This window comes from Haliotis cracherodii, unplaced genomic scaffold (assembly GCF_022045235.1).
Source record: "Haliotis cracherodii isolate W230 unplaced genomic scaffold, xgHalCrac1.p SCAF_16, whole genome shotgun sequence".
Classification (NCBI taxonomy): Eukaryota; Metazoa; Mollusca; class Gastropoda; order Lepetellida; family Haliotidae; genus Haliotis; species Haliotis cracherodii.
This window is the reverse complement of record NW_027266271.1, coordinates 30,869,576-30,885,012: the sequence shown is the minus strand read 5'-3', so window position 1 is coordinate 30,885,012 and position 15,437 is coordinate 30,869,576. Positions and strand designations below refer to the sequence as shown.

Here is a 15,437-nt window from a genome sequence, read left to right as displayed (position 1 = left end):
AAATGTCCAATCTTGATTTTTCTGCAGGAAATGCATTTTGCTAGTGGTTGCCATGCATATGTGTATGGTTGCCAGGTTGCAGTGTGGTATATAGCGCTCATAATTGGGGGTGTTGCCATATCATGTTGTAGTGTAGGATGGACTCGCCAGTGATCTGGCAAAGCATGGAGTCTAACATGTTTCCCGACTGTAAAACTATGGTTGAACTGGAGAATGCTGTAACAAGTAAGTGTTGATGTCTGGTACAACCTGGAGCAGGGGATGAATGGGAGACGAGGGGGAGCTCAATCTTTCAGCATCCAAGTGGCTTTTGATATTTTTGCATAATGAGATTGCCCAGATTTGGATGTGTTTGGATGTGTGTTTATTGTTGCTTGTCAGCGGCCTCGCACTGTGGTCTGATACACTTGGAAATTGTCATGTAGACGTTGCCCTGCTCTGTTGACATGACAAGTAGGTAGATGTGCCTGGTGGTGACATGACAAGTAGGTAGATGTGCTTGGTGGTGACATGACAAGTAGGTAGATGTGCCTTGTGGTGACATGACAAGTAGGTAGATGTGTCTGGTGGTGACATGACAAGTAGGTAGATGTGCCTGGTGGTGACATGACAAGTTGGTAGAGGTGCCTGGTGGTGACATGACAAGTAGGTAGATGTGTCTGATGGTGACATGACAAGTAGGTAGATGTGTCTGGTGGTGAGATGACAAGTAGGTAGATGTGCCTGGTGGTGACATGACAAGTAGGTAGAGGTGCCTGGTGGTGACATGACAAGTAGGTAGATGTGTCTGGTGGTGACATGACAAGTAGGTAGATGTGCCTGGTGGTGACATGACAAGTAGGTAGATGTGTCTGATGGTGACATGACAAGTAGGTAGATGTGCCTTGTGGTGACATGACAAGTAGGTAGATGTGTCTGGTGGTGACATGACAAGTAGGTAGATGTGTCTGGTGGTGACATGACAAGTAGGTAGATGTGCCTGGTGGTGACATGACAAGTAGGTAGAGGTGCCTGGTGGTGACATGACAAGTAGGTAGAGGTGCCTGGTGGTGACATGACAAGTAGGTAGAGGTGCCTGGTGGTGACATGACAAGTAGGTAGAGGTGCCTGGTGGTGACATGACAAGTAGGTAGAGGTGCCTGGTGGTGACATGACAAGTAGGTAGAGGTGCCTGGTGGTGACATGACAAGTTGGTAGGTGTGTCTGGTGGTGACATGACAAGTAGGTAGAGGTGCCTGGTGGTGACATGACAAGTTGGTAGATGTGTCTGATGGTGACATGACAAGTAGGTAGAGGTGCCTGGTGGTGACATGACAAGTAGGTAGATGTGCCTGGTGGTGACATGACAAGTAGGTAGAGGTGCCTGGTGGTGACATGACAAGTAGGTAGATGTGCCTGGTGGTGACATGACAAGTAGGTAGATGTGCCTGGTGGTGACATGACAAGTAGGTAGATGTGCCTGGTGGTGACATGACAAGTAGGTAGATGTGCTTGGTGGTGACATGACAAGTAGGTAGAAGTGTCTGATGGTGACATGACAAGTAGGTAGAGGTGCTTGGTGGTGAGATGACAAGTAGGTAGATGTGCCTGGTGGTAACATGACAAGTAGGTAGATGTGCCTGGTGGTGACTTGACAAGTAGGTAGAGGTGCTTGGTGGTGAGATGACAAGTAGGTAGATGTGCCTGGTGGTGACTTGGTTGTTGATGCAGCATATTGGTAACTATCTCACTACTCTACACAAAGACTGACTAGTGATGATAACTATCTCACTACTCTACACAAAGACTGACTAGTGATGATAACTATCTCACTACTTTACACAAAGTCTGACTGTAGTGATGATAACTATCTCACTACTGTACACAAAGACTGACTAGTGATTGTAACTATCTCACTACTCTACACAAAGTCTGACTGTAGTGATGATAACTATCTCACTACTCTACAGAAAGTCTGACTGTAGTGATGATAACTATCTCACTACTCTACAGAAAGTCTGACTAGTGATGGTAACATCTCACTACTCTACACAAAGTCTGACTGTAGTGATGATAACTATCTCACTACTCTACACAAAGTCTGACTGTATTGATGATAACTATCTCACTACTCTACAGAAAGTCTGACTGTAGTGATGATAACTATCTCACTACTCTACAGAAAGTCTGACTGCACTGATGATAACTATCTCACTACTCTACAGAAAGTCTGACTAGTGATGGTAACTATCTCACTACTCTACACAAAGTCTGACTGTAGTGATGATAACTATCTCACTACTCTACAGCAAGTCTGACTAGTGATGGTAACCATCTCACTACTCTACACAAAGTCTGACTAGTGATGGTAACTATCTCACTACTCTACACAAAGTCGGACTAGTGATGGTAACTATCTCACTACTCTACAGAAAGTCTGACTAGTGATGGTAACATCTCACTACTCTACACAAAGTCTGACTAGTGATGGTAACCATCTCACTACTCTACACAAAGTCTGACTAGTGATGGTAACTATCTCACTACTCTACACAAAGTCGGACTAGTGATGGTAACTATCTCACTACTCTACAGAAAGTCTGACTAGTGATGGTAACTATGTCACTACTCTACACAAAGTCTGACTGTAGTGATGATAACTATCTCACTACTCTACAGCAAGTCTGACTAGTGATGGTAACCATCTCACTACTCTACACAAAGTCTGACTAGTGATGGTAACTATCTCACTACTCTACACAAAGTCTGACTAGTGATGGTAACTATCTCACTACTCTACACAAAGTCTGACTGTAGTGATGATAACTATCTCACTACTCTACAGAAAGTCTGACTAGTGATGGTAACATCTCACTACTCTACACAAAGTCTGACTGCACTGATGATAACTATCTCACTACTCTACAGAAAGTCTGACTAGTGATGGTAACTATCTCACTACTCTACACAAAGTCTGACTGTAGTGATGATAACTATCTCTCTACTCTACAGCAAGTCTGACTAGTGATGGTAACCATCTCACTACTCTACACAAAGTCTGACTAGTGATGGTAACTATCTCACTACTCTACACAAAGTCTGACCAGTGATGGTAACTATCTCACTACTCTACAGAAAGTCTGACTGTAGTGATGATAACTATCTCACTACTCTACAGAAAGTCTGACTAGTGATGGTAACCATCTCACTACTCTACAGAAAGTCTGACTGTAGTGATGGTAACTATCTCACTACTCTACAGAAAGTCTGACTAGTGATGGTAACTATCTCACTACTCTACAGAAAGTCTGACTAGTGATGGTAACCATCTCACCACTCTACAGAAAGTCTGACTGTAGTGATGGTAACATCTCACTACTCTACACAATTTCTGACTAGTGATGGTAACTATCTCACTACTCTACAGAAAGACTGACTGTAGTGATGGTAACTATCTCACTACTCTACACAAAGTCGGACTAGTGATGGTAACTATCTCACTACTCTACACAAAGTCGGACTAGTAATGGTAACTATCTCACTACTCTACAGAAAGACTGACTGTAGTGATGGTAACTATCTCACTACTCTACACAAAGTCGGACTAGTGATGGTAACTATCTCACTACTCTACACAAAGTCGGACTAGTAATGGTAACTATCTCACTACTCTACACAAAGTCTGACTGCACTGATGATAACTATCTCACTACTCTACACAAAGTCTGACTGTAGTGATGGTAACTATCTCACTACTCTACACAAAGTCTGACTGTAGTGATGGTAACTATCTCACTACTCTACAGAAAGTCTGACTGTAGTGATGATAACTATCTCACTACTCTACAGAAAGTCTGACTAGTGATGGTAACCATCTCACTACTCTACAGCAAGTCAGACTAGTGATGGTAACTATCTCACTACTCTACACAAAGTCTGACTAGTGATGGTAACTATGTCACTACTCTACATCATCATGGCCTTGACATGTAGTGTTGAAGGGGACACAGGTTGTTGTGGGACAAGGATGGACTCTTCTGATCTGGCATGACTAACAACTTCCAACTTTTAAGTTGCATTTTGCACAACTAACAGAAGAGCAAATTGGTATTCTTTGAATGAGAAAGAAAATCATATTTTAGTCATGTTGTGAAAGTATTTATCTATGAATCACCAAGGAACATACAGATTCACCTCCCACCTGCTAATTACCTGTCAATATTCAAGAACACTGGCATATGCATCTAAAGTTTTTATAGCATTAGGATTGTGTTAAACTAACATTTCTTATCTCAACATTTCGAAACATGCGGATAAAGGTGTCGAAAAAAATGAAGTTTATGATACTGGGATTGGTCTATATGTTAATCTCTAACTCACTATCACGGCACAGCGAACAATAACAAGTACATGGGCATCTGAAATATGTACCCTGAAGGCCCCTTATCATTTTCATTACAAAAAATCAATAAGAATTTGATAAAATGTTTGAAAATAAGAAAAGGAAGCATGTGTGAGGCTGTAAGATTGTCGTCTGGAGATACAGTGACATTAACACATGGCAAAGTGGCCATTCTGGTCCTGCCTTATCTGTCGTTTTCTCATCTATCATCACAGCGTATATCACACCACAGTGTATATCACACTTCCTGTAATTCTCCCCTGTTTGTATCAAGTCTATAAGACAGACAATTCTTCCACTGTAACCACCCCCAGCTGGTCGTGGGCGACGCCGCTTCTGGAGGCACACATGCATGGCGCACTCCTGGTGCATGACAGAGAATTTCTATCCTAACATCACTGACCAATAGCTTAAAATATATACGTTTTCACATTTGTACAAGTAGAAAATAAGGGTTTTACAGACACTAATTTAATTTTGAATATTCATATGTATAAACGATGTAAATTTAGGAAAATGTTTCTTTTTGAAGGAGTCTGAGTCCAACTTAGCACTACAACTGTCGAAGTCTATGTTAAGGTATGGGAGTCACCTTAGCGCTATGATCGCTTTGTTCAACGCCACCTGGTGTTGGCAGTTTTTAAGTTGTTACTTTGTGAATTGGTATGTGTTGAGGACTGCAATTTGACGTGGAATCTGGCTCCGTGCCCAGTAGTCTGTTGGAGGGGGCACACATTGAAATAATGAAAATAGTTTTAGAATTGTTTGATATGTTAGCTGTCACCAACATCCACACCCTGATCAAGTATCTGTATCGCGTGCCAGCTTGAATCTGTATTGGATCTGGGTTCCACCTCGTTACTTTTCTATTTGGTCAGAACCATACATGTTCCCACGTGTTTCACCAAGGTGATATTGTCTAGTACTACATCTCATTGGGCTTTCCTCCTGAATTAAGCTGGCACACCGTGATCGATAGAAATACTATTCAAGGCAGCGTTAAACCAAACACCCTTCATACCTTCTACACCTTTAATGTACCTACAGGAATTAACTTGGAATACAATTGCTGACATTGAAAGACACAGACGATGAAACAGACAGGTATTTGTGAATGACATGATGCCAGTTTAATCCATGATCGATCTGTGATGATATTGTTGAAAAAAGCAGCCCTGTTTCTTGTCTTTGAGCTCTGTTGCCGCCACCTTCTTATGAAAGATGTAGGAGACTTCATACCTGATTTGCCTCGTATTTGTACCCAGGGGAGTTTTATGACATATTATTGGATGACACTGAAGGTAAAGGTCACGCAATGTGAACTAAGTGTTCAAAAAGCTTGTATACATAATAACCTGAGGTTTTATGAGACTTTATTTTGGGGTCTCAAATGCATCAACTTTGGGGTGACCTTTATTTAAGGTCAAGGTCAGTAGAGGTCAAATTATGAAAAATGGTTCAATTTGCATGAAATTTCAGATAATTTAATTCATGAAAAATCTAAGCATTATACAATCACTTACCATTGATTCAATAATTAACTCAATAATGGTTTTGTCAAATGTTGAAAGGCAGTTTGAATGTCATTCACTCATGAAATGACTTGTATACGTTTGCTTTCAGAACATTCATATTTGTAATACCAAGTTTGTAATAACCAATGTTACTATATCTAATTTAATGATATTGAAGGTCAAGGTCGATCATGTGAAGAACAACCCTTGTGTACACAATATCTTGAGAATGTATGATTGAAATATTGTATTTGTGATCTCTTGGCAGGCCATGGCTGAGACTTACTTGGTCAATTAACAAGAAATGTGTTTAACCTTATTTATTACTGTATCTAGAGGCATGTGACTTTCTGCAATACATTTGAACTGCATCTGCATGTGGTTTCCCCAAAGGAAAGAGATGTCATTAAGCTGGACGTGCTTTAACTTTGTTATTAAGATAATATCTGGAAGCTTACGACTCTGTTTCCCTGCATTGGGCATGTGTGAGATCAGCTGTCCCCTGACAATGGTAATGTTAAAATGGTTCATGATATGTGTTGCTGATGGGCAAGTTTGGGGCATTCAAGAAAAGGTGGGGATGGAGGTGCTTCTGTTTTTGCATGCAACACCTTTCTAGATTGACAGTACACTCAGTGAGCTGTTCACTCTTAACATATTTTCCACACTTACTTGTAATAATCTAGGAACCATATCAAATGCTTCAAAATAACTATTTTCGTCTTCATCCAAATCATGGTCCTGTGTAGAGTGACTTGATCCCGCTGCTGGCTCGAATGTCAGGGTCCAATAGTTCATAGCTTTCCTTGGGGCGTTTAGTTTTTATTAGTTAGTTTTGAGGTGGTGAGGAGAGGTGAAATGGGGTTTAACGTCGCGTCCAAGATTATTGCACTTATATAGCGACATGCATGTACGTGTGTGTGTGTTTGTGTGGCTGCTTGTACTAGTCCAGACTGATGCCGATATATAGTGCTAGCTTAATTACTGAGATACCATGCCGCAGTTTAACATGAATACCCCACTCAGATACAGTATACTGACTCCGAGCCGACCAGTCCTTGTTTTATCCCCTTAATGCCAAGCGCCAGACAGGGTAACAACGAGTACCATCTTTTAACATCTTTTGGTATGACACGGTCGGGGATCGAACCCTGGACCTTCCGCTCTCCGGGCGGATGCTCTACCACTAGACCATGGAGGTGGTCTAGTTAGTTTTGAAAAAAATGTCCTATAAATCAATGCAGGTTATCAAAACTTAATAAAACAAATCCACTTCCAGATTAGAACTGATGCTAATGAATGGAAAACAAACAATTGTTAACATGGCAAGATACCAATAGATAATTGATGCGTTTTTGTTTTCTTGTTAGAATAAAGATTTTTATACATATTAGTCACAATGTCTTGCGACCAGCGGTGATTAAAATCTTATGGGATTTTTCATTTCACCTAATCACGCTAATTGTAGACATGGATAACGTTTGTCAAAATTTCTAATTTCAGGGGTTTTTTTGTGAGTTGGTCTTGTGAACCAACTAAAATAAATATAATGCCTTGTCATAATTTGTTGCTATATGACTGAAATAATGCTGATGTGACGTTAAATTTTAACTCACCCACTCATAATTTGTTGAAAAAGCAGGCTAATATTCGACATTACGATTGTGCAGGAATGGCAAAACAAATTAAAAATAGTTATTCCACCTTTAAATCAACTAAATGAGGAAGGCTGGGATATTTGTGTGTATTGTGAAGAGATAAATCACTTGTGGTCAGTAAAAGAATTGCATGTTTTGAAAAGTAATCAGAAAAATGTTTTCAAATAGTCGTTGCCATGTGAGCTTATATTGAAGGTAACTTTTGGACTTCCTTTACAGTAACATCATAATTACCTCATACAGGTCATTTTACCTGTATATCATGTGTAAGTGTGGTATATCATGTGTAAGTGTGGTATATCATGTGCCAGTGTGGTATATCAGGTGTCAGTGTGGTATATCATGTGCCAGTGTGGTATATCATGTGCCAGTGTCAGTGTGGTATATCATGTGCCAGTGTGGTATATCATGTGCCAGTGTCAGTGTGGTATATCATGTGCCAGTGTGGTATATCATGTGCCAGTTTGGTATATCATGTGTCAGTGTGGTATATCACATGCCAGTGTGGTATATCATGTGCTAGTGTGATATATCATGTGTCAGTGTGGTATATTATGTGCCAGTGTGGTATATCATGTGCCAGTGTGGTATATCATATGTCAGTGTGGTATATCACATGTCAGTGTGGTATATCACATGCCAGTGTGGTATATCATGTGCCAGTGTGGAATATCATGTGCCAGGTGGTATATCATGTGCCAGTGTGGTATATCTCATGCCAGTGTGGTATATCATGTGTCAGTGTGGTATATCATGTGCCAGTGTGGTATATCATGTGTAAGTGTGGTATATCATGTGCCAGTGTGGTATATCATATGCCAGTGTGGTATATCACATGCCAGTGTGGTATATCATGTGCCAGGTGGTATATCATGTGTCAGTGTGGTATATCATGTGCCAGGTGGTATATCAGGTGTCAGTGTGGTATATCATGTGCCAGTGTGGTATATCATGTGTCAGTGTGGTATATCACATGCCAGTGTGGTATATCATGTTCCAGGTGGTATATCATGTGCCAGTGTGGTATATCATGTGCCAGTGTGGTATATCATGTGCCAGGTGGTATATCATGTGTCAGTGTGGTATATCATGTGTCAGTGTGGTATATCATGTGCCAGGTGGTATATCATGTGCCAGTGTGGTATATCATGTGCCAGGGTGGTATATCATGTGCCAGTGTGGTATATCATGTGCCAGGTGGTATATATCATGCCAGTGTGGTATATCATGTGCATGTGACCTATGGTTTGTATCTAGTTCTGTGAGCAGTGTTCTACAAACATGTGTTTGTGTGTTACAGGAAGCAACAGTGAGCTGAACGGACTTGTGGAAGACAAAGAAATTGCTGCACGAGCTGTGGCATTCGTTGTAAACAGCACTCGCAAAGGAATCGTCCCACTATGTGCCGACGTGGCCAACCTCCTGCATGCGAAGAGACGGTGAGATAAATGAGGCATAAGTGAAATTTGTATAAATGAGGCATTTGTGAGATATGTTTAAATAAGGCATCAGCGGGATATGTCTAAATAAGACATTAGTGAGATGTGTCTAAATCAGGCATTAGTGAGATATGTCTAAATTAGCCATTAGTGAGATATGTCTAAATTAGCCATTAGTGAGATATGTCTAAATTAGCCATTAGTGAGATATGTCTAAATTAGCCATTAGTGAGATATGTCTAAATGAGGCATCAGTGAAATATGTCTAAATCAGGAGACAATGAGATATGTCGAAATCAGGCATTAGTGAGATATGTCGAAATCAGCTTTCATGGACAAATGTTAATGGAATTTTACCAAATGATATACTTACAATTTAGTCCTCATTTTTAAACCCACATGGGTATTCTGGTATACAGTCGGTCACTGTTATGGTCGCCGTGACAGTCGTCTGAGTGGATTGTGTACTGAGGCTGACACAACATCGTGGCCTAGTGGTGGAGGTTGTTGCTGATGCATTCAGTCATTGGTTTGTCTGGTCCAGACGCCATTCTTTACAGCTGGAATATTGTTGATTGTGGCATTAAACAAGATTCAGTCACTCTTCCCCTTCATCAATGACAGGTCAAGTTAGAAAATAGATTGGATCAATCATTAGGAACAAAGCCAGCGGTCACAAATACTTGTCATGGCCTGGGACTGGTTTCCAGAGGATAAATTTATATTGCTCACATGATACTGGCTAAGATTGGCCTAGGAAAATACCTTAACTACTGACATATTAACATCATGTCAAATTATTAAAATGTAAATAATATATTGTTCTTATGTTACACTGTGAGCTAACAGGTTTCATGAATCACCTGTTCATCACACTACACGTTGTGTTACCTTTCATCATGAACTGTTTCAGATTAGAGAAGAAAGTATTTATGATGAAACGTGAGAATGAAGCCCTGCGATCATCAGCGTCCATCAGCTTTAGAACCAGCCATTCCACAAGTCCCACACAGCCTGCTTTCTCAGCCTACACTGACAAGTCTTTGCTCCACGACCAGGGAGGCCACACACAGGTAGGTCACGGTCACACGCAGATAGGTCACAGTCACACGCAGGTAGGTCACAGTCACACGCATGTCACGGTCACACGCAGGTAGGTCACAGTCACACACATGTAGGTCACAGTCACACACATGTAGGTCACAGTCACACACATGTAGGTCACAGTCACACACATGTAGGTCACAGTCACACACATGTAGGTCACAGTCACACGCATGTCAAGGTCACACGCAGGTAAGTCACAGTCACACACATGTAGGTCACGGTCACACACAGATAGGTCACAGTCACACACAGGTAGGTCTCGGTCACTCACAGATAGGTCACAGTCACACGCATGTCACGGTCACACGCAGGTAGGTCACAGTCACACACATGTAGGTCACAGTCACACACATGTAGGTCACAGTCACACACAGATAGGTCACAGTCACACGCATGTCAAGGTCACACGCAGGTAAGTCACAGTCACACACATGTAGGTCACGGTCACACACAGATAGGTCACAGTCACACACAGGTAGGTCACAGTCACACACATGTAGGTCACAGTCACACACAGGTAGGTCACAGTCACACGCATGTCAAGGTCACACGCAGGTAAGTCACAGTCACACACAGATAGGTCACAGTCACTCACAGATAGGTCACAGTCACACGCATGTCAAGGTCACAGTCACACACATGTAGGTCACAGTCACACACATGTAGGTCACAGTCACACACATGTAAGTCACAGTCACACACATGTAGGTCACAGTCACACACAGGTAGGTCACAGTCACACGCATGTCAAGGTCACACGCAGGTAAGTCACAGTCACACACAGATAGGTCACAGTCACTCACAGATAGGTCACAGTCACACGCATGTCAAGGTCACAGTCACACACATGTAGGTCACAGTCACACGCATGTCAAGGTCACACGCAGGTAAGTCACAGTCACACACAGGTAGGTCACGGTCACTCACAGATAGGTCACAGTCACACAAAGGTAGGTCACAGTCACAAACATTTAGGTCACAGTCACACGCATGTCAAGGTCACACGCAGGTAAGTCACAGTCACACACATGTAGGTCACGGTCACACACAGGTAGGTCACAGTCACACGCATGTCACGGTCACACGCAGGTAGGTCACAGTCACACACATGTCACAGTCACACACAAGTAGGTCACAGTCACACGCAAGTCACGGTCACACGCAGGTAGGTCACAGTCACACACATGTAGGTCACAGTCACACGCAGAAAGGTCACAGTCACACATATAGGTCACAGTCACACAGGTAAGTCACAGTCACACAGGTAGGTCACAGTCACACGCAAGTAGGTCACAGTCACAAACAAGTAGGTCACAGTCACACACAGGTAGATGACAGTCACACACAGGTAGATGACAGTCACACACATGTAGGTCACAGTCACACGCAGGTAGGGCACAGTCACACAGGTAGATCTCAGTCACACACAGGTAGATCATAGTCACACACAGGTAGGGCACAGTCAAATACAGGTAGATCATAGTCACACACAGGTAGGGCACAGTCACATACAGGTAGATCATAGTCACACACAGGTAGGGCACAGTCAAATACAGGTAGATCATAGTCACACACAGGTAGGGCACGGTCACATACAGGTAGATCATAGTCACACACAGGTAGGGCACAGTCAAATACAGGTAGATCATAGTCACACACAGGTAGGGCACGGTCACATACAGGTCAGGTAATCTGAAGATCAGGATACCAACTGAAAGCCTTCTAACTGTATATTTTGTTTGATAAATTATGAATATTAAAGATGGTGTTATGTTGTAGAATAGAAACGTCAGATGTTATGGCTGTTGCTCAATGTCTCCTGGAGTGTCATGTGTGTGGTCTGTGTCACCAGGAGTGTCATGTGTGTGGTCTGTGTCTCCAGGAGCGTCATGTGTGTGGTCTGTGTCTCCAGGAGCATCATGTGTGTGGTCTGTGTCTCCAGGAATGTCATGTGTGTGGTCTGTGTCTCCAGGAGTGTCATGAGTGTGGTCTGTGTCTCCAGGAGCGTCATGTGTGTGGTCTGTGTCTCCAGGAGGGTCATGAGTGTGGTCTGTGTCTCCAGGAGTGTCATAAGTGTGGTCTGTGTCTCCAGGAGTGTCATGTGTGTGGTCTCTGTCTCCAGGAGCGGTCGCGGCCGTGTTCTCGGTGCAGCCAGTGCTCCAGCACGCTCAGCAACTCCCCCAAACTGGAGCAGACGTACAGCTTCAAGGGCCACCTCCACTCCCCCTCCACGCACCGAGAGAGTCGACGGCGAGGATCCCCACGTGTCGGGCATCGCCCGGTCAACGGAATCCTGACACAGGCGCTGATCCACAGTCCGCCTGAGGGAGTGGCCACCGACTCCAGTGATTCCAATGTTGCGTCTGACAGGAAAAACTCTCTTCCAGAAATCATTTCTGAGCCTGATGATGGTATCAAGAAGATAAGGTAGGTGTGAGGAACGGGAAGCTGAATTTGTAATAAGTTTAACTTTTTATTCCCCCGGTTTAAAAAAAGGGGGAGTTAGTGATCAGCATGTCCACCCATCAGCTGTCCATTTTCTGTTTCCAGAGCAGAACTCCAAAACCGTTAGATATTCTAGTTGAAACTTGCTATATATAGATCAATCTAGTGGTGATTTGGTGCCTTTTGATTTTTTAGATATCTTCTTGATGACAAGTTTTACTGAAAATGAGGGTAGTGCTCGTTTCTGGAGCAGAACTCCAAAACTGTTGAATATTTCAGGCTGTAACTTGCAATACAGAACAAACTTGGAAAAAATTTCCAAATTGCACCAGACCTTGGTATATGTCATCTCTTGATGACTCTTTTGGGTGTTGTTTAATGCCACAATCAGCAGTACTCCAGCTATATGATAGCAGTCTGTTAATAATCAAGTCTGTACCAGGGATTGACATCATGAGCATCTATCTATGCAAATGGGATAAGATGACATGCATCAACCAAGTCAGCGAGCCTGACCACCTGATCCCGTTGGTTGCCTCTTACAACAAGCAAGTGTTGCTGAAGACCTCTTCTAACCTGGATATTCACAAGGGTGTAGTCAGGTTGGTGTAGGGGTTGTAATGAGGACGTAGTTTGTTAATTTGATGAACAGTATACAGTGTTCCAGCGCAACCAATCAGAAACTATCGTTATGGTCACAGGATTGGATGATAGTCTCAGGAACTGTAAATATGGTTTGACAGTGTCATGTACAATGTCGCCTGATGGCGTTAACTGATGGCAAATATACAACTCAAAAGAAGTTAACTAACACCTGATTCTTTTGTGTTACTATAGCTAACCTTGTCATGGCTTTAGCTTAAACTTCTTATGAGTAAGTAGTATGTAAAGGACTTGTAGTTGACATCAACCAAATGGGGTTCATTTTCAGATGAATTCTGCTGTAAATTTTGCTGTAAAACATAACCATATCCACGTAAAAAATTGACGAATTTACAAATTTTAATCTCTTACATTTATGATTAGATATAGATATAGTTTATGTACTCGCAATACCACAAGAAAGTTTAAACTTGAGAATTACTTATTTAAAATTTCATTCAAATTTGGTAAGTTTGAATCAGATGTTATGTGTTATCATTCGAGTGCAAAATTTGATAAGAAAAGCTTGAAATTAGTCAAAATTTGTTTATCAAAAAAGGCAAATTAAATGATTTTTCTGCAAGTTACATTTGCCGCTCGGAATGGAGGAATTCACCTGGGACAGGTGGTTTGTATGACTGGAGCTGAAGAGGCCAGGTGTTGGGGCCAGCTCAGTCCGCGATTATGTAGCCCAGTCTCATGTCAGTCCACAACCTAGGCCAGTGTGAGACTGATTTCAACCAGATTCAATATGGGATGCAAGTTTTATGTTTAAAATTTATTTATTTCAGTCCGAAGGCATCAAAAGAATCCCAGTGCTCGTTGCTACAAAACACAGACTCTACCATTGAAGAACAGTTCATTGAAAGTAAGGAAATCAGGATAACTATATGAATACATTATAACCATTGTACACCAACCAGGGCCATAGGTGGCACATTTTAATTTGCTGTGCAGAGTTGTGTCCCTTAGCCATGCCAGGATATGCTGATCATGGTTTCCCATCCATTTTTCTTAATCCCCAATTAAAAATGTTGCAGTTTGCCCCCCCCCCCCCCCGACAACAAGAGAGCCAACAAATATTGCACTTTGGCCCCAACTACAGATGTTGCACTTTCACTCCTACTAGCTAATGTGCACTTTTGCCTCAACCGCAGATGTTGTTTTTTCAGTGATGTTGATTGTGCACATTCTCCAATACTGCTGATGTTGCACTTTAATCTTAAATTATTCTGACTTGACTCATCTTGATAGACTAAAAAAAATATTCAAAGTCTTAATATATCTGAAATAATTCCACTGACCCAGTGGTCTAGTGGTCTAGTGTCTGCCCGGAGAGGGTAGGGTCGGGGGTTCGACGCCCAGACATGTCATACTCAAAGACGTTAAAAGATGGTACTTGTTGTAACCCTGTCTGGCGCTCGGCATTAAGGGGCTAAAACAAGGACTGGTTGGCTTGGTGTCAGTATACTGTGTCTGAGTGGGTTATTCATGTTAAACTGCGGCATGGTATCTCAGTGGGCTAGCTCTATAAAACTGGCATTAGTCCAGACTAGTATGAGCGGCTTCACACACACCTGCATGTGTAATAAGATATTTATTCCTAATATCCTTACTAAAGATTTTCATTGGAAATGGCTGCCAAGGATATTATTTCCACAGCCAGTATCTCTCTAACGCTGGAATATTTTCCCTTATGAATATTATTTCATTAATCATGTTCACATGCTTTATAAGTGCAACAATCTTGAACACGATGTTAAACCCTCACCTCACCTCACCTCACCTCACCTCACCTCACCTCACCTCACCTGAAATAACTCCCATAAATGCATGAAAATGCAGATTGACGAATTTTATCATGCAATTTGTTTGTTTCAGCAGTGAAGCTCAATTCAAAATTAGCAGAAGAACTTGGCTCTGCCCGAAAAGAGATAGAAATATTGAAAGGAAGATTAAAGGAACTAGAGGTCAGAATTTGAATACAAACTTCTTGCTGTATGTCTAGACATGGCTATTTACAGGGGCGGACGGGTAGCCTAGTGATTAAAGCGTTCGCTCGTCACGCCGAAGACCCGGGTTTGATTCCTGACATGGGTACAATGTGTGAAGCCCATTTCTGGTGTCCCCCCTCCTTGATATTGCTGGAATATTGCTACAAGCGGCGTAAAACCAAACTCACTCACTCACTCACTATTGACACAGAAGCTAGACATTGCTATTTCTACAGAAGACAGTGACTGTGTTGATG

General features: G+C 42.1%; 1 protein-coding gene across 2 annotated transcripts in view; it reads left to right on the top strand.

Annotated features, from left to right (window-relative positions):
* Window positions 1–15,437, top strand: part of LOC139464064 (uncharacterized) — a 43,282-nt gene that overhangs the window by 14,705 nt on the left and 13,140 nt on the right. The window contains exons 2-6 of one of the 2 annotated variants that reach the window (XM_071245614.1): window positions 8,854–8,992; window positions 9,906–10,065; window positions 12,222–12,526; window positions 13,978–14,054; window positions 15,071–15,156. In XM_071245614.1, coding sequence (XP_071101715.1) covers window positions 8,854–8,992; window positions 9,906–10,065; window positions 12,222–12,526; window positions 13,978–14,054; window positions 15,071–15,156 — 767 coding nt within the window. Of the gene's footprint in view, window positions 1–8,853; window positions 8,993–9,905; window positions 10,066–12,221; window positions 12,527–13,977; window positions 14,055–15,067; window positions 15,157–15,437 lie in introns of both variants that reach the window. The other variant, XM_071245613.1, reaches the window with a different exon arrangement.